Source organism: Microtus pennsylvanicus, chromosome 16 (assembly GCF_037038515.1).
Source record: "Microtus pennsylvanicus isolate mMicPen1 chromosome 16, mMicPen1.hap1, whole genome shotgun sequence".
NCBI lineage: Eukaryota > Metazoa > Chordata > Mammalia > Rodentia > Cricetidae > Microtus > Microtus pennsylvanicus.
The window spans coordinates 33325602-33349780 of record NC_134594.1 but is presented as its reverse complement, the minus strand read 5'-3'; the positions used below and the strand labels follow the sequence as shown (position 1 = coordinate 33349780).

The window sequence follows — 24179 nt, the reverse complement described above, 5'->3', positions numbered from 1 at the left end:
TAGTTTGTCACCCGTCTGACATTATGAACTACCACTGCAGATGAAATTCGCAAAAATTCTATCATCTTCATAAAATCTTATCAGAGGGAAAAAGGAAGAAATTCACCACCTTGACTATTAGGTCTATTTTGATATCAGAAATGTTAAACTATAAATTAAAAACTAAGGATTGGGAAAAACAGAGTTTATAAGAGTACAATTGTAAATACAACAGCTTGGGCTGAAATTGATAAGAAATGAGCTGACGTTCTTCTCTCACTTTTAATTCTGCAACAGGAAATAGTTGGACCCTTCCTAAAGCCAACAGCTGCAGCCCACACAGAAACTAGATCACTCAGACATTCTACAGCCATTTACATATCTGTTATTAATTATGACCTTAGATACTATCCTGTATGGACTTTCTTGATTTCAGTGTTGTGTCTCCACTCAAACAGCTTACTCCATGTTATTTGATGAATGCAAGACACAACCACATTTAGCGAATAATTTTAACCAAGAAGTGGGGTCAGTCATACAACGACAATGTGACTCTTGAGAATCATGAAGAGCAACCATAATTCTCTTCTGTGTTTCCAAAGAGTTATGAGAAAAGGGCCTAAAGAACAAACATCTTCCTTCTGATAGCTAATCACACTCATCATTTCTGGTTTTGTCTACTGGGGCTCCTTGCATCAGTAAAAAAGTACACGTTCACAATAGCCTAAGGCAGGAAAGCTTGTGAGCTAGTAAGAACACAATCCAGGTTAACAGCTGTGTGGGATGTAACGTCCATTGCTTCGATGCTATGGGAAAGAGAGTAGAGGCTCCTAGCTGCCTAGCTCTCTGGAAAGGTCCTGGGAGGGTACCTTCCCCTGTACCAATCCATCCCTCGTCCTTACTGACTATGGTTAATCTAACACTTTTTGCTTTTCTTTAAATGATCCATTTTAGACGTGAATGGAAACATTGAAAACTGAATTTTAAAAATTTATCATGTAACTTAAACACTAAGAATCAAAATTCACGTGAGGAATTCCAAGCTTCCTTATTGACTTCCATTGGTCTAGGGGGCACGTTCCTTCTATCAAAGGAGCTCCAGCACTGTGCGGCTTTGGTATTTCCCCAGCAGAGAATGTAGGGAGTTTTCAATTGGGCTCTCGTTCTTTTCACTATAAAAGCTTTGCACAGATGGCTCTGCAGTCTGTGGCTGATTCCTTTCTCTCTCTGCTTTGATTTACCTCTTTATATATTTCAGTACACTCGTAGTAGTCTCTGGAAGGGAGGCCAAGTCGAGGCTGGTCGAACTATAAAAAAATATACATCAAAGAAAAACAAATTATTCAGCCAGTAAAACATTTGGATAAACGACAACTAGGCCCACTCTCCCTGCTGTCTGTAAGTGTAAGAGTCAGAAATGGAGTAAATAAACAGCTAGGGAAAGGATTTTACACTCCTTGCAAGTGGTAAGTGCATGGGCAGGAACGCAATCCGAGGGATTTCATTGTGTATATGTGAGTGAAAACTAAAAAACAAAAACAAACCAAAAAAAAAAACTTGAATTAAAAATATCCTAGGAATGATTTTAAATTCAGAGCAGAAAGTAAAAGCAAACCAAAGACTATGAGGATCCTGGCCCAGGGAGCTACCAGATTCCACAATGACAGGACTTCCCAGTTTCTGGACATTCTAATATGGTCCCTTGGGGAGCATATTTGTCTGCACCACCCTTAACTGGGGTACGTTTTAACTGGGAGAAGTAAGCTGTGTCTTACTTGAGTGTGTGGTAGTAGAGGCGTGTAAAACTGCTACAATCACTCTACAACCCATTTGCCAACGTCAGTCTCGCCAGAAAATTTTGAGATTGTCAACCAAAGAGGCAGGGAGAAGCGGCCCTCTAAGACGTCCCCAGAGGTCTGGGCTCAGACGGATTTTAGCAGGTGCGGACAGTAGCTGGGCATGTGAGAGAAAGCTCTGCCACTCTTGTGTTTCTGATTCACCTTGGGCGCTGGCGTGAAGGGCAGGTGGCCACAGTGACAGATTAGCAAGGCTGCTTCCTATGCGGTGTGTGACGGAATGGATGCATTGGTAAATGAGAGTTACTGACAGATGGAGGTGGGAATCTCTGCTGGTTTGAGGAGCCCAACGCAATCTGAAGGAAACATACACACAAGGAATGTGTAGGAAGAACTGCCCTGCATCTCCACATGAAGGCCCTTAAAAGGATGTTTTTTTTTTTAACCTCACCTGAGATGAAAAGTGAGTAGTTCTTTAGTGAGAAACCAAAACTGCGTTCAAAATCCCCGTCAGGGCTTTTTATTTTAAATCAAAGAAGAATTTTTGGTTTCCAGTCCTACATTACTTTATGTAAACCAAAGCATGAAACGTACAAAGGAACTGGGAGTCACTTTCATAATAAGAGGGCCCTAGGGAGCCCTCTAAAATAGAGACAACTGTGTGAGAGGTGAGTGTCCAAAGCATATCACTAAAGACCCTTTGAACATGGAGCCCCAGGGCTGAGAGCCACGGCATGGATTTATTACCCCCTAGTTCATGCAGTGAAAGGGAGAATTGGCATTCCTCAAACACCAATGAAAACAACGCGCATAGGAATGTCATTACAACATAGAGAGAGCTTTGGCTGCCGGACACACACACACTTACATGAATTATATGGTGGGTAGAATTCTTATCGTCAGTGCCAACGAAAAAATTAATGAGGACTTTTTTCCCATATTTAGAATTCAGTTGTGCAATAGCTTTCTCAGCAGTCCAAGAAGTACCTAAAGGAACAGAAGGCGAAGCACGTTTTCTGAAGCTGGGTTTCACGAGCAGGGCTGTCATGTGGAAACTATTAATTTCAGAAAGAGGGAACCTGTCTTACCGTAAGTCTGGTCCCAGTTTTCTGACGCTACTGGCCACCCGTATATATCTGGCAACAGTTTGAGTAAAGGCTGTCCGCCTCTGTTATCAATAGCAGCTTTTAGGAACAAGGAAAGTCAGTTCAGAGTGGGGTTATGCGTATTCTGCTCATAGCTTGTTAGCAATCTGGGCGTATTTGAAGTAAAGAACACTTACACTCGTTCATACAAGACCTGTACAAGGTTTTTGCCTTCTGAACTGCTACTATGTCTTCTGTTTTGGGTTCTTCAAGGACATCTGAAATCAGGCATTTAGTAAAAAGCATCAAATGAATTGCTGAGTTTTGGCTGCTATGAAAATTTTTTCAACGTAGGTCTAATTAAAAAATAAACGATTTCTCTCTCCCCACTCCCAAATCCTGACAAAAAACCAAGCCATACTTCATAGAACAGAAGTGGGGTTTGCTCCTCTAGCAAGTTATGTGTATGTCTTTTTGAGAGGGCTGTGAGTGTGTGTGTGTGTGTGTGTGTGTGTGTGTGTGGTTTCTCAGCTTCAGGTACCAGTTACTTTTCTTGAATTGTAAAATAAAAACAAAACAATAGTACCAAGCAATTTGGTACGTAGTGTCACTAATCCTCTTGATGATTAGAAAAATAATTATTTTTGTGTGAATGTGCAAAGCATGATCCAAATGAATTGTTCTCCCTGCTTAGATATTAAATCATAGAAAACTCCCATTTTTCCTACTAAGCTACTAAGAAGATAATGAGGTGGATGGAGATGGTAGAGATGTGTTTAAACATTCTCTATGTTTCAGAGTAGACAAAGCCTGGTAATATCTTCGGTAACCTTAACGCAGTCGGGGAGTCAGTGGACATGGTTCAGTAGCAACTATGAAACATTTCCCTTCTATAAAATGTCACGAAGATACCATCACTAGGGTTGAAGAGTTTTAGAACTCGTGTATCTAAAATTAAAGCAGAGAACGTTAAGAGATGTCATCACATCCGTTTTGGTGTCTACTACCCTCAGAGTGATGCGATGGAGGTCTGCAAATCCTGGAGGAAACATCAACTCTAATCTTTTGCAATATTTCCTGTCATGGCCGACAAGTACGTCTTATAAAAAAATGGCTGTCAGAGGAAAAAAATTCAATTCTCAGACACAATCAACACTAACCTTTCAAAACGACTTCTAGCTCATCTCTTAAAATGTCAAAATTACTGTATCGGGAACTGGTCTCGGGTATGACGTTGCGTTTCAACCAGCCTCCGCAGGCGTACTTGAAGAAGTCTGTACACGGCTCAGCGGAGGCGTCCATGTTCTGGATCAGTCGAGCAGCTGCAAGACCAGAGAAAGGACCGGGTGAAATGAAAGATGCGTCGCTTAACTAGGCTGGGCAGAGAAAGGAAGGCTCTTTCTTCTTCACATCACTGCACAGAGAGGCTCCTTGCTTGTCTTTATAGAATAGTTCATCTGATGGCATCATGACTAGTACATGTCTGTAGCCTCCTGTCCCTTTACTATCATAGTATCTTCATTTGCCTCTGAGTGACTCAAGGCCTCCATCCTAAGTCCTCACCTTTCCCTTCTCTGTGTCCTTGCACCTGGCTCTCGGTAACTGAACTTCCTGCTGTTTACTACTTCAAGGAGAAAGAATTACAGGACTACTTTGTTATTGCCATCTTAGCCCGTAGTTAACATGGTGTCATTCTGCAAGCTGGTAACTTTTACTTGCTGTCTGAAACACAAGGGTGTTGTGTCTTTCAAATTATCTCTGAAACTCCAGAGGATGCAGGACCGACTGCTAATGAATTTTTAGCGGCTCAATAAGGATCTGAAACCTAACACTCGTCTTTCTGTCTTGATCACAGTTCTTTGATTTTTATTCTATTTTAATTTTTTTATGAGTGTGTACGCATGTGCCGCAGCATGGATGTACAGTCAGAGGACAACGTGTGGAAGTTGGTTCTCTCCTTCATCTGTGTGGGTTCTGGGATCAAATTCAAATGGCCACATTTGGTGGCAGGAGCCTTTATCCACTGAGCTATCTCTCAGATCCCACTTGCAAAATTCTGCAATAAAAATTCAGGCCCAATTTGCATTTTTTATGGAGAATCTGTCATAAAATTGGTTGAAAGTTGGCAAGATTTTTCTGAGGTTCACTCTTCCATCTTTGAAAATTGCAAAATCACAAACCTGAGTATTTACATGTACTTTTAGGAACTGTAACTGGTAAGATATGAACTATTACATTCTGAAGATTAGAATAAGGCACAGAGCTCATACCCACTTGGAGGAGAGCAGACCCACTCCCTACAATCATTCAGGGTTTCTTTCTCACGAGAAGTTCAACTGTTTCACGGTGAACACAAAGGAGCAATTGAGAATTCATTGGTATCAGCAGCGTATATATGCTCAAGTGAGCTTCTGAAAGCGCTTCACTTTCTGAATTAATTAATTAATTAATTCAAAACTTCAAACAATTGCTGAACTGTGTGGGGTTTCTTTTTTCCAGCTTGGTATGGTAAGTTTTGCAGCTGAGTTTCAAGCCCCTAATTTTAAGGACCTTTTGAATGTGTTTGCTTGTCGAACACCTTAAGCCTAAGTCTTAAACCTCTTCAGAGTTAACCCCAAATCAGTCATCTCTCAACTTCCATGCTATGGTATATAGCGCATTGTTAGTACAGGCTCTCAAAATTGAGTTCTTTGTTAAGACTTTGTATTTCTTCCACCCTTTTGTTAATTTTAATTCCTTAGCTTGTTTTCGATGCCTCTTTTTTCATTCTCAATATCAACCCCCATCTACACCTTCATCTTCTGTTGATCAGTTCATCCCTCCAGCTTTCCTTTACGTATTCATCTTATCTTTCGGATTAAACTCCCTAGAGATCCTTTAGCACTGGCCACAACATTGCTCAACAATGTCAGTGGTGTGCCATTTCCCAGGTTAAATGACAGAGTCTTTGACTTGGTCTTGAAGGCTTCCTCTTCCCATGATCCTATCTACTTTCATATTCTTTATTCATCTCTGTTTCCACGAGACAGGCCCACTGTGGGTTCTGAGATGCTCCCGTGCTCCTTAGCCCTGAGTCCTTGCTTCTGACTTCCTCACAATGCGTCTTGGATTCCTTCTCTTGTCTTTCCAATTCCTACCATTCGTGTGCCACTTCTTCACTAACATTTTGTGACTCTGAGCTCTAAGGAAGATGCCTCTCTCTAGACCCCGCTGAGTTCACGGCCTTTGGTGTACAGATGAAGCCCCTTTGTACTTTTCATTGTGAATACTTTCTCTATACGCCTCCCCAATTTGCCGAAGGTATTAATCTTGTTGTATGCCCATCTATTAATTGGTGCAGTTATAAGTCTGATCTAAGTCCCTTCTCCTCCCCTGAGTCAGCTCAGTTCCTCTTTTACTGCCTCCAAAGTCCACTCTATCTGTTCCAATCCAACTCTTTATTTTATGTCAGGCCATGCTCTTTCCCAAGCCTTGGCCCCAGGCCCCATCCACCCTAGTTTACCCTATGTTCTCCAAGCAGATTAATGGTTTCACAATATTTCAGGAAGGTTCTTTCCAGCTAAAGTTCCAATGTAGTCCTTTACATTCCTTAAAACAAACAATAAACAAACATCAAACCCAAACAAACAAAAACAAAACAAAATTAAAAGTAAAATAAGAAGCACCCCAGGGATTCCACAGCATATTTTAACCCGGTGCAGCTAAGAAGTTGCTGGCTTTACTTCCTCCTCACATGAGACACCTGCCCCGGTCAAATCAGCTTCTGCTGTGAAACAGCTCAGTTTTCTGCTTCTGGAGCTTTGACCTGGTTGTCCCAGCCCCCACCTTCTGCGTTTTTTGCTCCCCAGGAAACTACAGACACTTTTAAAACCCAGCTTAAATCCTCCACCTTGCCAAAAAGCATCCCCACAATGCCCATGTCAGCTCATATCCTATTCATCACATGGAAACAAGTTCGATTTCTCCCCAATCTAAACTTCAGCACTCATTCCTCAGGTCTCACAGGGTCAAATCCTGCTTGCTCCAGACCTGGCAGGAAGAATCCTAGTCTTAGCACAATAGGCCAACATAAGAAAACCTACCAGCACCCCAGAGGCAGAGGCAGGTGGAACTCTGTGAGTTTAAAACCTGCCTGGTCTACAGAGTAAGTTCTAGGACAGCCAGGGCTATCTAGAGAAACTATCTCAAAACAAAACAAGAAAGAAGGAAGGAAGGAAGGGAGGGAAGAAGGGAGGGAGTGAGGGAGAGAGAGAGAGAGAGAGAGAGAGAGAGAGAGAGAGAGAGAAGAGAAAGAAAACCTAAAAACGGAAGAAAAGAAAATATTTTCCTTGAACTTTGAAGGAAACAGAGATATGATACCAGAAGAAAACTGAAATCAACTCCTCCCCCCATTAAGATTATCATGTAAAGTGAAATCCCACAAACGTGGAGCCTGAACACACTAACTAAAGACCTTCTAGAACTACACTCTGTACATTTTTTTGGAGCTTTTCTGCTTGAAAAATTAAAGGTAGATGTTGTAAAAGCCACTGGCATTTGGGGAACAAGTCCATTCATTCATTCATTCATTCTCTCTCCAGGTAAGCGGGTGGTTTATGTGAACACTGTCGTACTGCACAGTCTACTGTAAAGTCATAAGGAAGCCCTGAGCTGGCACAGTGAACAGTGGGAATAGTAGGTGGACCTTATTGGAATAACACACACCCCGCCCCATCAAATGCTTTGAATAGAAATAACGGTACTGGTTGAAATTCTGTGCTCATGAGGATAAAAATCAGTCCCTTGAGTGTATGTGAGCTTCCCATACTCCCCTACCATAAAGGAAATGGATTAGTATTCGTTCTCAGGCCAGCTTTTCTTGCCAGATCCTAGCATCTGTACTAGCCCAGAGAAACAGCATTCAGAGACAAGCAGAGAGCAGAGAATCAGAATCAGCAGTTTTCCTAGCTACTTCCAGTGCCTCTTGGTAAATCCCACTGACCAGAGATCGCACTGAGTGTCAGTGCTTGCCACCACTTCAAAGAAAGTTCTGTTCTGATGAATATTTGGGGGCCATAGGCCAAGGCAAGTCACAGGCCAGCACTTTAAAGCTGAGTCTTTGATGAACCCTCTTTTAATCCCTTATCATGGGCTGATTCTCATTTTGCACCTTATCCTCTGGACCTCCACTGTGCTGACTTTTCTTTGAAGTCAGCAGTAGACATGTGGGTAGAAGGACCCCAGGAAACACACACGGCTGTGAACTGGTTGTAATTGTCTCTCTACTTTGGACTGTGTTTTGAATTTCTGGATGTCTGCACACAGCCAACCCCATGCTCTTCAGATGATCCATTAAGCATCAGTTTCTGACTTCTGGATAAACAAGTGTGTTTTAAAGTCAAACAAGATTATTTATTGCAACAAGTAATCATAAAAAGGCAAATGTATTGATATGGAATGTTGTTCAGCAGGTGTAAAGCAAAGAAAAAAATGCTACAACATAAAACGCCCTATGTAAAAAAGCCTAAAAAGTCTAGAAGGATAGATGCTGAGGTACATATTATAATTATAGCCATGGGGAGGGAGTGTGTGTGTGTGTTCAACTTTGTATTATTTGCTTATCTTTATTTCCCAATTTGTATTAGATGAATATGCATTCATTACCCTTGCTATAAAGAAGAAAGTTAATTTTTAAAATAGTCACATAAAGACAAGCAAAGTAATCTTCCATTAATAATGAGCTTATTTCTTATGAACGACAGTTCTGAATGTTCCGGGCTGATAAATGGTGCACCATTTTTTTTTTCCCTAACTAATCTTCTCATAACATTCCCCAACTTATTTGACTCTGGGAATTTAAAAACAAGCTCAGCTAGCATCTGGGGAAGTCATTAATTACCGTATTCATTACCGAGGTGTATTGTGTGGGGATGACGGGGAGATGGAACATAAGCTGGGGAAACATTTCGGTCTTTAAGTCAGAGAGACCTGCTTTGAATTCCAAAGCTCTGCTGCTGTTGAGTTGCACATGATCAAGTAGCTTTCACGAGAGTGGAAGTTAGTGGATGTGAGAAGCATCGCACTTGTTTCTTGGTGTACATGAGTTCTGTAGACAGGTTTTCAGCATGGGATGGCCCAGAAGGAAGGGTCACGTGACTAGCAGAGCCACCCCCCGCCCATGTGCTTCTCTTCTACTGCATCCCATCTATGTTTTCGTTCGTCCTTGTTCTGCCCTCCTCTTCGCTTTCCATGCTGCTCTGCAGGCGCAGATTCCCTCCTTGGAGGAGAAAGGCAGGGCAGAGCATCAGGGACTGGGGCAGGGGGATGGAGGAAGCATTTAATGGAAGCAGCTCGGGGGCAAGCAGAAATGGGATGTGGGCCGATGGGACACACTGGAGCAGAGAAATGTCTGACCAATATTTAAAGCACACTGGATTAAGGAGACCCCAAAATCTCAGGAGAGAGTTTGGGGAGCAGTACTTTCCAAGCCTGACAAAAAGACTTTGAAACACTTATGTGTAGGATCTGTTCTCCATCAATTGCATCAATTTTGGGCATGAATCCAGAATTTTAAGGTTTCTTTGCTAGCTCTAATATGCAGCAGATAAAATAAGCAAGAAACAGAGAAACAGGGGCCAGAAGATCGAATGTCAGAAACTAAAGATGTCTTGTATTTCTCAACGCAGATATTTCCTAGGCAAGGGCAAAACGATTCATATACAGCAACACACATTGAGCGGTAACTTCTGCTGAGTTCCCAGGAACCTCACCCCGGTCTCATGCCCAAATCCTCTTCCACCGGCCTCCCACACTTACTCCACCGACTTAAGTCTCCACCCCCCCCTCCTGACCAGACCCTACCAATGATACATTTTTGTCTGGGTGTTCAAAAGGTACAGCAAGAAAATGCCTTTTTCCTGCCCTCCATTATCTCTCCTCGTTCTGAGTTCCAAGCAGGGATATAGCTCAATGGCCAAGTGTTTGCCTAGTATGTGTGAAGATCAGGGCTGTAACTCCAATATCATACAAAAGCAGGGGGCAATCACTAGTCTACCTATGGGTGCCAATAGTTCCATGTCTCATGATCTCCTCATTCCTGCTGTCCAACAATACCAATAGTGCATCGATTAAACATAGGATCTGGGGCACTACAAAGAATACATATTTTAATGTTTATGTGAGAACATTTCCTAGATGCCAGTTTTCTGTCTTGTATGTATACTAACTTTAAAAGCAACCCCCCACATTTGTCACATGCTCCCGAGGCAAGTGTCAGAGAGGCAGAGGAAGCCTGAGGTCAGTCCAGTGCCCTAGCAGCAAATGAACACAGTGCACGGCACTGCAGGACTTCCTCATAGACTTCATTTTTCAAACCTGATTCCTACTTAGCAGGTCATCAATGCTTCCCAAAAGAATGAAGAATAAATTCTTGGTAATTTCAAAGAAAATATGGGTGATTCTTGTTATTGATGGGCTTTCTGATGTATAAAGCCAATATTAAATTTGTGTATGGTGAATCATAGGACTTTGAGGAAATAGCCAAGCCTCTGGCAATGCATCAACCCACTAAACTTGCTCTGTGTTTCTGTTTAAGGACCTCACTGACTATATACTATTGACCTCTGACATGGCACTAACAGCCCACACAAATTAACCTTAGCTTAGTCTATTTGTTTGGCTCAGTGAATACACACGTGAATGGACAGTCAAATGATATTTTCTTTTCCACATGTCCAGGAAACTCTGCAAAAGAGTCTGGGCTGTTGATTTGGGTGTCGAAAGTAAATTTTAGTGCCAAGGCAAATTATCAAACACAGGGTCCACAAATAGTGAGGTTATTTATAATTTGGGAAACATCTGTGAAAATCAACAAAAGGAGCGAAACAAAAACAAACAAATATTAGAATCCCCAACACTTATTTCTCAATCACTATTACATTTAAAAACATTCTGTCATGGTCATTATTACATTTAAAAGACATTCTGTCATGGCTGGAGAGATGGTTCAGCGGTTAAGAGCACAGGCTGCTCTTCCAGAGAACCCTGGTTCAATTCCCAACACCCATATGGCAGCTCACAACTGTCTTTAACTCTAATTCCAGCGGATTCAGCACCCCCACACAGACATAGCATGTATGGTACTTGCATAAACAAACACCAATGCACATGAAATAAATAAATAAAAATCTTTCTGTCATTGTGAATTAGATTAAGCAGATCAGGTATCTGTTTATAGCACCCCAATTTTTTTCACTGACTATTCCTGTTCTGTATTGAAGACGGATTTAGGGAAATGCACAGGAGCAAAAAAAATAAATAAATAAATAAAAAAAAATGTTCAGTCTGTTCTTTCCTAATTGCTCTAAGCCTTCTGATAGCTGGTTCCAAACAACATTTTGACTTTAGTATCATAAATAACTGAATAAAAGTATCCAAACGAGGTCAGAGACATGTGAGGACAGCCAGCAGCAGATGCTTCCTGTAAAGACCTTAGGCCGCTCATTTATGACTAGACCTTTGGTTATAAATATGGCCTATATTAACAGACACTAAGCCTGATGTTACTCTCAGGCATCTTCAGCAAATTAAAAAAAAAATATCCTTTGACAACATTCCGAAGACATTGGCAACTCCATTCCTCTTCTTCCTCCCTCTGTCATTGGCCCTCGACTAATGTAAAGGCATAGCTGTAACCCTTAGAAAGAACACAGGGAACACAGGGAAATGTGAAGTGATCACCTTTCAAAGGCAGCAATATGCAAACGAGAGTCTAGGGTACCATTCCAGAAAAGAAAACGACTGTACTGTTAATAAAAACCAAGCAGCTTTTATTACAAACATTCTGGATTCCTTCACAATCCACTCCACTTTTAATGAAGAAAATCCCTGCCCCCAAATCTCTCTTGTGTTGCCTTGACTGAAGAAAGATGGGGTGTGGTGGACTAAATTAATCTGTGTGCTGCTTCTTTATCACTTAACTCAAACTCTCCTATGCTTACTTTCTAGGCCAAGCACTCTCTAAAGCTAAGACTTCATTAGTCAGCAGTGAGAAAAGTCATCACTGGGGTTGGAGATGGTGTGGATTCGTGGGTATAGTGCTTACCAACCATGCCCAAGGTCCTGGGTTCAATCCCCAGCACCAGTGTGTTGCTCCAGGCCCGTAATCTCAGAACACACAGGCAAAACATGAGGACTAGATGTTCAAGTTCATCATTAGTTGCACAGCAAGTTCAAGGACAGCCTGGGATGCACAAGACTCGAGAAAGACCGACTCTGGCTACACAACTCTTCCAACTCCATGGGAGATCCGTGGAAAGCCTTTGTACACAGCAGAACAACTCTGTACATCTGGGCTCTCAATAAACAGGTCTATTTTTGGTGCCCTGGCTTGCAGAGTAATTAGTTTGTAGCTATATTTCACATACAGAGGCTCCCCGACTTACAATGGGAGTGCATCCTGATAAACTCATCAGAGGTGGAAAATATAATTAAGTAGCAAACACATTAAATACGCTCATCCTACTCAACAGCATACCTGAGGAACACTCAAACTTAAGACCTCAGAACCACAATCATATGCCTGACTGCGAACTCACTGTGCCATTCAGACTACACTAACCGAGAAAAGACCAAACTTCAAAGTATAATTTCCAAAGGATGCTTAATCCTTTTATATCACCCTCAAGGAAAGAGAAAAAAAGTAAATCAAATAAATGGTCGTAAGTTAGAACTACTCTGCCCACACTGCCTAATTCACACCCAGTGCATAGGATGCTTATTCATTGCTGTGACCAAAATACCAGACAGAAATTACTGAAGGGATAGGACTTGTTTCGATTCTGTTTTCGAGGGCTCAGTCCAGTGTGGAAGGCATGGCGGAGATGCTCAGCGTGTACCATGGTGCAGCAGAAGCCAAGAGAAGGGGATGGGCATTCTGACTTCCTTCTTTCTCCACCTTTTTATTTTATCTAGGAGCCTATCCCATGTGATGGAGCAGTCCACATTCTAGGCAAGTCTACTTTAGTTTCTCCTCACTGGAAACGCCTGGCAACATATACCCAGAGGTGCGCCTCAACCTCCCTGATGACTAAACGCAGTGAAGTTGATAGCGAAGACTGGTCATATCACTACGATATGAACACATAAACATGCTTACATGAACATGCACACAGGAACGAGCTTATATATAGCAAACCTGGGCTCCATTCACCGTCAGACTTATAGACAGAAATTAGAGGGACTTTAAAGGCATTGAAATGTAATCAACATAATAGAAACAGAAGTCAACATTCACCAAGCACTTAATTTCATGCTAAGCACATTTGTAAATACTTTGAAGTTTGTTTTCACTTAAATTTTTATGGTATATATATCTTGCTGTCATTTTGACTTATAAACATTCTGGATAAATTCGTTGTAGGTCAGATCACACCACTGGTAAATGGGAAAGTGGACCAGACACACCCAGGACCCACAGTCGATACTCAAATAGTGGATATTGCATATTAATGTTAAATATTAATTGCAATTAAATATTGGATATTTAAAGTAGCCATGCACAGAAGGACTATATGCCCAAGGAGGGCTACTAAGATGAATTTAGATGGATTGTTAGTCTAACTTGAACCTGATGTTTTTCATATGCCACCATTCTGCCCCAAGTCCAGATAACATGAAAGAATCTCAAAAGCCTCAGAAAGAGAGGAAGCAAATCCCAACTATGCTACCTAGCAAGCCCTGTCTTCTTAGACACTCAAGCGAGCTTAATTTCTCCTAATATGCGTGTCATTAGATGTAGCTCTTCGCCTCACTTGGCCCTCGATTTCAGAATCTTTTATTTTAACCATTCTGCAAGTGTAGTCTATAGTAGGTTGTCCCCAAATAAGTGAGATTCTTCAGGCTTATCTCATAGTCCATGTCAATGAATGGGCTCGCAGCCAAGTGAGGGATAGCAGTGATTTCCCCCTAGAGATTCCTTCAAAATTCACAACCAAAAACATGTGCTGATAATAAAGGAAACCGGTGCAATGGTGCAACAGTTAACTCCAATGCCACCGGTGAGGTTAAAAACAGCTCTTTCTTCTTCAGGTGGAATTGGCATTCTCAGTGCTCAAAGACAGCTGGTAATACTATTAAGGGCAATACTGTGATTTAAACAATATACCCCTTAAAATAAGTTATCAAGTTTGCTGTTGCTTGTAGCGATAATGAATAATAATGTTCCTTTTTTTAAAGAGCTGAAGCCGTGAAAGGTCATGAAAAGGCTGCACTGTTGCCTTGGTAACACGTGGGGTGTTACCCAAGCTCCTAGGCCCACGGATGTTCCTCGTGTTTAAACAGGTAATTTTGAATCACGTGTTGGTCAAGGAAGACCAACAGACTTCCATGACATGCAATGACTGAGAGGAGCTCAAGGCGGTGTGCCCTTGCGTCAGTTTTTTGCTAGGGGGCGGTACAAAAAGAGGTCAAGCCAGGTCAGGACGCTTCTGGAATGCTGTCAAATGGTAAAAGGGCTTTTCCCTAGTGAGCGCTATTAAACCGCCGTATCTATTAATAGCCCAAGAACTCCGGTGACAGAAGACTGTTTAGCTCCACACAATCATATTTTTAGTAAGTAAATAGACTTTTTCTATTATAGAAAACCCAGGGGATTATGCTAAATGATTTGCCTTCTCCAAAAGGTTTCCTCCTCAGGAATAATGGACAGACTCTGAAACTTTTCACTTTATTTCAGCAAAAGTTTTGAGTGCCACCATTGACCCAATACTAGTTGGCACTGAGTGAACCTTGGCGGGGACACAGTCACAATCTTCAAGCTCAGAGGACAGCACGCTTCCATCTTAATTAAGACTATTTCCTTCAAACTGCCTGTGAAGTGAATTCCTCTAATACACTGTCATCTAGCTATGAAGGTTTTTGTTTTTGTTTTTTTGTAATTCTCTAATTGAGCCAGCACTCAAGTGACATGAAAATCCCTACTTTATATGACACCTAAGGCTAGATGTTTTCAATGTGCTCTCGGAAACAAGGGTTGATGTATATGAACGAGGAACTGGAATTGGCATTTTGTGAGTGAGGCAGACAGAGAAAGAGGACTGTGGTTGTTGAAAGCAGCCAGCTTAACTACATAGGGTGGCCCAAATCAGAACTCAGGGCTTAGTTAAAAGAGAGCAGAAATAACCTTGAGAATCATGGGCAGAGCAACCTAGCGCTGAGGAGGGAAACCTAGGCTGGTTGAGACCCTGATCCCAGAAACTGGCAGGTCTTCTCCAAGTAGAAGGTTAGCTGAGAACTCTCCCCACGACTGGAAAACTGGGGAATAGAGACACGCATGAATACATGGAAATTGATTCTTCATTGACCCAAGTCTAGCTGAGGAGGGAGAATTAACAAGGCATATGAAATAATAGGGAGGAAAGACATCTACTTGCAAAGGAGATGCATTGGCCACTGATGGGCTAAACCTTGGAGCCTTCACAGCTAGTGCAGAACTAAGAAACCCGACTTCCACAAACAGGCCAATAGGAGACCGAGAACACCTCTTCACTGCCTGGCTTTGTGTACCAGAGTCCTGAAGAATCAACCAGTGTAGTCCAATGGCTTGGGACGTCAAGCTAAAGCACCAGAGAACACATTTGTATATTCTATTAACTGTATGGTATGGATCTTGTTAGTTGTTGGAAACATGATGATGAATAAGGTCAAAATCATGAAATTTACATTTGTTTTAGTAAGACACAAACCACAGTTTGTACAGCTGGTACCTCTGGGAGAAGTATGTAGGGTACTTTGGGACTGAAGAAAGTCTTGCCTGGTATGGTATTTATGATATCTAAGAAGTAACTCAAAATGTATTTCAAGGTGACCCAAATAATGTAAAAGCATTGATAATTGTAAGAACGCCTAGAGCAAAGGTGTGAGTCCCACAACCCTGTGCAATAAAAACTAGTCCATGGTGTATACTCCAAAAAGATCTTTTGTTCTCAATTAACTTATAGCAAATGGTCCCCACTTGTTTGTAAACTAAAATCCACACATGCATAAAGCAATGTCAAATAGAAAACGACTTTTACATGCTCATTTAGTTGAAGAGACACTATCTGAAAACTTTTAAACATAATTAGATTTTTATTTATTAAATAAGGCAAAATTGATTCCTCCCCTTCTTCAAGATTTTATTCTTCTTTTCTTCTTCTTCTTCTTCTTCTTCTTCTTCTTCTTCTTCTTCTTCTTCTTCTTCTTCTTCTTCTTCTTCTTCTTCTTTTTTTTTTTTTGGTTTTTCGAGACAGGGTTTCTCTGTGGCTTTGGAGCCTGTCCTGGAACTCGCTCTGTAGACCAGGCTGGTCTCGAACTCACAGAGATCCGCCTGCCTCTGCCTCCCGAGTGCTGAAATTAAAGGCGTGCGCCACCATCGCCTGGCTTCTTCAAGATTTTAAAATTTGTAGATGGACTGGCAGTTAGCTGAGGGACTGGCAAGACCTTGGCTTTCTGTGCTGGAGTACAGAGAAACTGTTCCTCCCCATGAAGAAACACTTCTCCATGTTAAATGTTTGCCATTTATATAAATGGGGCTCAGAGAGATTGCATCAGACCCATCCGGTGACACGGAATACTGTTTTAGACAGATTGGAAGTGATCAGTGGTGGAGGAAGCTCTGCACGGAGAGCAACAGGAAAAAGCAGGCCTAGGAGTGAGCAGAGAGCAGCCGGAAGAAGTGAGGACCAGCAGCTCCTTAACCCTGGAAAAGATGCGGTGAGGAGCGGGTAGACTCAGTGGCTCAGGACAGAGAAGCAGCAGAAACTCACTGGCCAGAACTGGGAAATGAGGAGGGAGTGAAGCCCTCAAGGGACCAGGCTGGGAGCAAGGATGGGAGCAGAGGTCAAAGGCAGATCAACTAGTATAGGGCTGACTGGACATGGAGCCACGGAGTCACTGACCCTGGTCCCAGTGAGTACCAGGCTACAGGGAGGCTGAGCCTGCCCTTAGGTCCCAGATGGAATACTGCCACAATGTCAACTTTCCATTTCTCTTCGATGTCTTTGTGTCATTACCCTAGCTGGTGTGTAGTATTCCAAGTTTGACAACAGTTATTTTGAAAATGGATAAATTTATTAAACTGGCTTTCAAGATTTAGCTTGTGTCATTTCTTTTCAGCACATTATCAGAGCCTTGTTCTGGAATATTATTTACACTGTTTCCAGAAATTTACAGTTGTGTTCACGACTATGTGTATATTACATTATTAGCGTCAATGAAATATGACTAAAATAAATCTCTCAGTCACACATATTGTTGCTATTTTGATACTTGGATTTCAATTAACAGAATTGTTACTTGCTCTATACATGTGTTTTTGGAATAATGAGCTCATTTAGCTTCAGAATAGCAAAGGTACCAAAAGCATCCAAATTTAATCTAAATAAGTTCATTATGCCAGAAAATTAAGTCAAAGGACTTAACAGATCTTGGGGAAAATGATGTGGGAAGTCCTTTTGTACATGTGTTGCTTTTATTGGTTAATGAATAAAGAAGCTGTTTCAGCCAGTGGCTAAACCGAATAGAGCTAGGCAGGAAAACTAAACTGAATTCTGGGAGAAAGACAGTAGAGTCAGGGAGAAGCCATGTAGCTACCAGAGGAAAAAGACACGAGCCATCAGCTAAAGGCTTGCCTGTAGGCCACAAGTCTCATGGTAAAATATAAAATAATAGAAATGGGTTAATTTAAGATGTAAGAGTTAGCTAGAAATATGCATAAGCTAATAGGCCAAGCAGTGATTTAATTACTACAGTTTCTGTGTGGTTATGTCGAGTCTGGGCAGCTGGGAATGAACGAGCAGCCTCCCATAACAGGGAAAATGTTTGTAAGTAATGACTTGATCATCAGTCTGAGTATACGTTTTGGGCAATTTGAGAAATCTGTAAGAATTCCTTTTGCTCTAACCAGAGGGCAGTTTTTTCAGTGAGAACTGTGTGATGTTCTACACAGTGAGAATCTGGTCTGAGGAGTGACACTCACCATCTCCTTGGAAAGTGGACAAACGACAGCAAGTGCTTAGAGGTGCCAGGGACCAAGACACCCAAGTGCAGGCTTTGCTGACAGCGGCACATGGGACCTAGGGAATGAAAGCAACCTAGGGATATAATCTCCTCTGTCCTGCACCTTTCTCTTCCTTTTTGCAACTCTCAAGGTGTTAGGGGAAAACACTATAATAAGGCACAGGCAATGGCTTTCTAGAAAGAACTTTAGTAGCTCAAGAAAGAATTCCAAGAAGCTACAGATGGGATTTACATGGTATCAAGAAAACGTCTGTCTGACAAAGGAAACAATTGAGTGGAGACAATTTATAACACAGAGGAAAAGCCTTGCCAAATACACATTTGACAGAGATTGACATCTTAAGATATAAAGAACTCAACAAAATGACAACAAAATTAAACAATCTAATAAATAGTGGATATATAGAAGAGACAGACAGCTCTCACAAAGTAAAGTACAAATGGCCAATAAACATATAAAAACCTTATATCATAGCCATCAAGGAGATCCAGTTCAAAAGCACATTGAGATCCCGTCTCCTCCCTTCAGGACGGCTATTATTAAGGAAACGAATGGCAACAGATGCTGGCGAAGATGTAGAAGAAAGAGAATTCTTATCCAGTACTGGTGGGATGTACATCAGCACAGGCTCAGCGGCAATGATCATGCATGCTCCTCAAATACCGAAAAAGAAGTACCACCCGGCACAGCTATGCCAGCCCTGGAAATGCGTCCTGAGGAATCTCACTCAGCACTCGGTCTTGATACCTGCACACCCGCGCTGGCTGCAGGGCCATTCGCAATAGCCCATACAGAATCAGCCTAGGTTTCCATCAACAGAGGACTGGATAAAGAAACACAATGGGGTTTTATTCAGCCTCAAAGAAGAAGGAAACGGTGGTGTTTGCTAGTAGTTACCTGATAGTTCCTTTCAGCTGGGCTTCCTGATCAGCTAGCTGGCACTGTGACTCTTAGCCCTTCATTAGCCTCACAGCTAAGATACTGTAAACAGGCTCCAGGGTTGAGGAATGGGGGCGGGGAGAGGAGGGCAACCCCACTTCTGAACTGCAACACTTGTTTTTGAAATTCTGAAGAAAGATCACACCTTCGAGAAATGTTTAAGCAAACACTTTAATAACTTTCCAATTAATTTTGAGTTTTTGTGTAGAGTACAGAAAGATAAATTTAAACGAATCCTTAATAAGTCTACTATCCCAGAGTCCCATAACAATATGTCAGTCAGGAGGCCTGCCAGATCGCCCCTGGACATGTTGTTTATGCTTTTGAGTGACATCATCACCTGTGGCAGCGTGTGACCCAAACCCCTAATCTGTATGAACGGATCATGTGGCGCGAACGTCCTCACCCCTTAGTCATAATCAGCGACGCTTCTCTCCCTTCAGAAAGGTGTCTCCCACAAACTCACCACTAAATGGAAGAGGGGCTTGGCTTGGGACAGAAAATACAACCAGAAAAGCATTTTGGAAGTGGGTTTTTCCAAGAAAGTGTGAGGGTATGAAGTCCTAAGCCTGCTCCCAGAAGGCGCCTTCTAGCTCTCTGGCTCCAGCAAAATGGCTTTCCCTGTAGTCCTCTCTCCCGTGCGCTCTCTGTGAGACAGTATTCATCGTCAACAGGTCAAACCAGCCTTCTGTTATCACGGTGCCAAATCGGGATCCGCGCTTCTCCCCGGCACTTATTGAGGCTTCCGCCATCCAATCATCCCAGCCTCGCCTACTTGTCTGTCATCCCACGTCCCGAGACAGTCATTTCTGCTCATTAAAGGCTTTGGCGCCCTCTCTGCAGTCAGCTCTTCCACACCTGCCTTTGCACCTGGCATCGGGGACGTGTGAACAACTGTCTCGATGCGGCTAAGGAGTTCTTGATTTTCGGAACACTCCTGATTATCACCTTTATTCTACATCAGTGTATTTTCACAGCACCGCGATGCGGCTGTTGGCCTTTTCCAGGGTCCTACTCTTTACGTCCACTACACCCGCCCTTCTGGGAGTAGATTTGTCCTCTTTGCGTGCAACACTGTGACGCAGTGACCGCTCGGTCTCCTGCGCTTCGAGTTCCGCGGGTGCAGTCGTTCAAACCATGGCTGATTCCAATGCCCAGGAACAGAGGAAGGCAGAGCAAGCCCTCTGTCTAAGAGAACTGCTGGCCGCATTCCCCATAATCTTTTACTAGACAATGGAGATCATCTCTCCATCTTCCACCAGAATCCCCGTCCTGTGCCCTCTGCTTTAGTGTTATCTCATGCTGGCGCTCAGCTCTGTTCAATCCCAATGGTCACTCTAACTCTGACATCTGCTTTTTCACGTGCTTGGGTGACCTCTCATTTGGATGGCTGTCTGTCAATCTTTTTGATTATTCGATTCCCAGTCTCTTTTGAAAGAGTTTTGTTTTTTGGGTTTTTTTTTCTTTTCATTTCCAAATGTGTTACTTTATACCATGCCATTCCGGGTCTCTTCTCTACCCTCCTCTGGGAATCTCAACCGTATTGACATGGGCTGATGACTTTCTCTTCAGCCCCAGCTTCCTTGAACTCTACTACCAATTACAAGCACCTCAAATTTAAATGGCCCCAAGGTGAATGCCTGCCTATAATCTGTCCCACCTCTTAATTAGCTCTTCCTGGCTCGGTGGATGGCTTTACCTATCATTTTTTTTTAACCTACCAGTTTTCCAAGTCTAAAGCTTGCATGATTTTCTTCTTTAGTTCTTTTGTACTGCTTGTTTGTCTAAGCACTCTATGTAATGAATTCTACAAAACGTTCAACAAACATACCCAACCGTATGCACCTCGAATATTGGAACCTCATAACTAGGCAACCATGATCCTCATCCGGATAAGTGTAGGAGGCTTAGCTCCTGCCCTTAGCCAGTCTTTTGCTAGAACAAAATATACCGCGATCCCTCAGCAACCCGGATCACGTGGCATGCATCATTTAAAACTTACAATTCTCTGATTTTCCATTGCGGCAGACAGGAGTCCCCAGTACTTTAACACGGACTACATGATACAGCTGATGCTCGCCTCCCTAGCCAATACCAACATTCAACACTTCCCCGTTTGACTCCATATCGCCCCATTACTACACATACCCAAAAATCTAAATGGATCTAAATGGATCCTCTCAGTGCCTTGGTCGCATCAAGTTCTCCCTCATTCTCTTCTGTGAGATAGCCCTCCAGATAGACTTTGAGTTCGCTGGTCTTCCCAAGTTCTTGCTCATTGAAAAGTTATTCCCTCCTCTGAGTAAATCTTTGCCTCCACCTTATTATGATATCCCTTTCTTGGAAAAATGCAAATGTCTAGGCGATTTCTGTGCACACTAACATCCATGTACAAACTTCAGTTGCTTTCCCTCCTCACTTAGAGAATAGTAAACCGGAGTGTGTGTGTGTGTGTGTGTATGGCTATCTTAGCATGTTTTAAAGGCTTCTCAAAATATTCCACTAAGCTGCCACAGTTGGAAATAATGATTTTTTTTTCATTTTTTGGACTTCTCTGCACAGACAAGCACCCTAGGAATTTGCTAACATCCCAACTGCGAATTCAACAGGGTATGGCCTGGGAATGAGCATTTTTGGAAGTGGTGTGCCTTGTCCAAGCACCTACTCTGAAGAAAGAATATGGTCACTTCCTCCCACCTCTGTCTTCTGCATTGAATATAATCAGAGGTGAGGGAAGAGCTAGCTTTGAGGGTTAGACGGACAAGCATAGAGTAGCTAGGTTGTTGAATGAGGCTGTGGCTATCGGGAGGTTTTGCTTTTTTTTTTCTTTTACGGGAAGTAGATTTAACTGTCCATTTCTGGTTGAGCTCATTTTTAACCTAGCGAAAGCCAAAACTGTCACTCCCTGTGTAAGATAGAGCATGACAATAAAAAAAAAAAAAACAATGGCAAGAGAGGATGGTTTTAATCTTAGAGCATCTAAAATCAGCCTCTCTTGTTTTTCTCTGTTTTTTTTGTGCGTTTGTTGTTGTGTATGCTTTTCAATAAAAATATTTAAATGCCACATTTGTAATTTTTCTGAAATAAGATATTAAAGGAGATACACCTGAGCATATAGCCACGGTGCTTCTCCCTGAGGAAGATGAGCAGTATGGAGTGGGCTGTCGTTTGTCTTTGCTTTCTCACTGTAACAGGATGCCTTTTTCAATTTCAGTCTTGTAGATAAGGGAAATGAAATACAGCAAGCCTAAAATGACTTAATTAAGATCGCACACAATAACACAGGATGTGGCCAAAACTTACATGCCAGCTCTCTGCTGCTAGAAGTTTCTTAGTGGAGAAAGAAGGCAGGAAGCTTTCAGATGAATGTGCCTTAATTATTCATGACACTCCCATCTCTTTTAAAATGAAAAAGTCAACGTCTCCTGCACATATCTCTTCCCGGAATTGATTCTTTTCATCTGATTTTTAATTGGTGTTGATCCTAAACTATGCATCAACTCGTAATCAAAGCGGGAGTCCTGGTTTGATTTCCGTCGCTGCAATAAGACGCCATGGCCAAAACTAACTTGGGGAAGAAAGGGATTATTGACTTACAAGTTACAGCCCATCATTGAGGCCAGCCAGGGTAGGAGCTCCAAGTAGAGAGTGCTGTTTTCTGGCTTGTTTCCCTGGCCTTCCTCAGTTAGGTTTCAGGCCCACCTGCCCACAGTGGGTTTGGCCCTGCTACAGCACTCAGCAATCAAGAAAATACCCCAGAGTCATGCTTACAGGCTAATCTGATGGAGGAAGTTCCTCAGTTAGGAGTCCTTCCTCTTATAAACATCTGGGTTTGTATTGAATTGGCAGAAACTATGGCAGTAGCATTTCAGAGATGTGTGAAATAAATTCCTATTTGTTTGATGAGAAAGAAAAGTTAGGGATGGGAAAAATACTAAAGAAACCAGTTAATACAAAGAAGCCTATAATTACAGGTTAAAACCAATCTGACGTACTTCGAGCCATGAAGTTGAAAATGGGCCTTTTGCATCATGTATTAGCAAGGTCCTGTCTCCAGAGGACAATCCTTGGTGGCTGGATCACTGGAGACTGGCTGCTCTATGTAGACCTACTAATCTAATGTGCATCAGATCACTGGAACAGATGGTCACATATATCCATAAATCAGATCTCAGGAGATGGCAACCACGCCTCCAGTACCTGATCCTGAAATAATTTTAACTCCCTGGTTGGGTTTCCAGAGACTTCTCATCAGCACAAACCTAGTGTAGTCAGACACTGAACAATGAACTCATTCCAAGGGACACATCTTTAGATGATTTTGAAGACACCAAACGGCATATCCACACAAACTAAGATGGCTATGATGTTACAAAGCAATGTAATGTTATAGCATGTACACATGTTTATGCTGTGTAGGTGCTCCATCATTGATCAAAGCATCACTGTTTTGCACATAGGTAGCCAAGCAGTAAGAGTCGCTAAACTGTATTTTCTAGCTTATCTTTTGCAGTGAGCCCGATTCTCACAATAAATAAGTCCTTAAATGTGCATTTCTCTCACATTTGGAGAAAGCATTTATTCTCTTTCTGGAGAATGTTAGCAGGTGTGGCGAAAGATGTTTTAAAAGACATTTTAAAAGAGAGAGACTATGAGATTCCCGATTTCAATCAGTATAAGAACAGAATCAAAATACCAGCACCTCCTCCCTTCTCCTTTGCTAAATGGTCTTAAAGAATGACAATTTATAGGACCTAAGGAGTTGGGCAGTTTTCTTCTTATGATTCTTTTTAATGTTATATTTTCAACTTCTCTCAAATAATGCACTAATTTGATGACCTTGAGTTGCACACCAGACACAATGGTTGGTAACGAGCACCAGACTACTTTTTGCTGAGTAAGACAAAGCAGGACCCATCCTTACACGGCACTCGAATCTGTCCGTGTCTCTCTCTTCACTCTTTATCAGTGTTTATAAACCAGGACTCTCTGGACTCTCATAATATTATTGACTACAGTTTCCATTCAGCGACTGTACAAATACACAATTTTTATAGCTTTGAAACCTACATTTGAAGTCTAAAGAAGCCTACCGGGCACCACTCCCCCTCACACACTAAATGATTAATTTAACTTACCTACACTTTCCATCCCTTGGTTACACATACACAGTTATGGAACACTAGTGTTTGACTTTTCCCACAGAAGATAAGTGTGTGTGTGTGTGTGTGTGTGTGTGTGTGTGTGTGTGTGTGTGTGTAAGAGGGGGAGGAGAGGAGAGGGGAAATATTTGCTCCCTTTCTTGGAAAGGATTTAATTGGTAGGTGCTAGTTTTGACTGGAC

General features: G+C 42.1%; 1 protein-coding gene across 3 annotated transcripts in view; it reads right to left on the bottom strand.

Annotated features, from left to right (window-relative positions):
• Mme (membrane metalloendopeptidase) overlaps positions 1 to 24179 on the bottom strand; it is a 78974-nt gene that overhangs the window by 44824 nt on the left and 9971 nt on the right. For all 3 annotated transcript variants that reach the window (XM_075950381.1, XM_075950383.1, XM_075950382.1), the window contains exons 4-8: positions 4021 to 4182; positions 3058 to 3138; positions 2864 to 2959; positions 2644 to 2762; positions 1221 to 1286 (exon numbers count right to left, since the gene is read on the bottom strand). In XM_075950381.1, coding sequence (XP_075806496.1) covers positions 1221 to 1286; positions 2644 to 2762; positions 2864 to 2959; positions 3058 to 3138; positions 4021 to 4182 — 524 coding nt within the window. The remainder of the gene's footprint in view (positions 1 to 1220; positions 1287 to 2643; positions 2763 to 2863; positions 2960 to 3057; positions 3139 to 4020; positions 4183 to 24179) is intronic.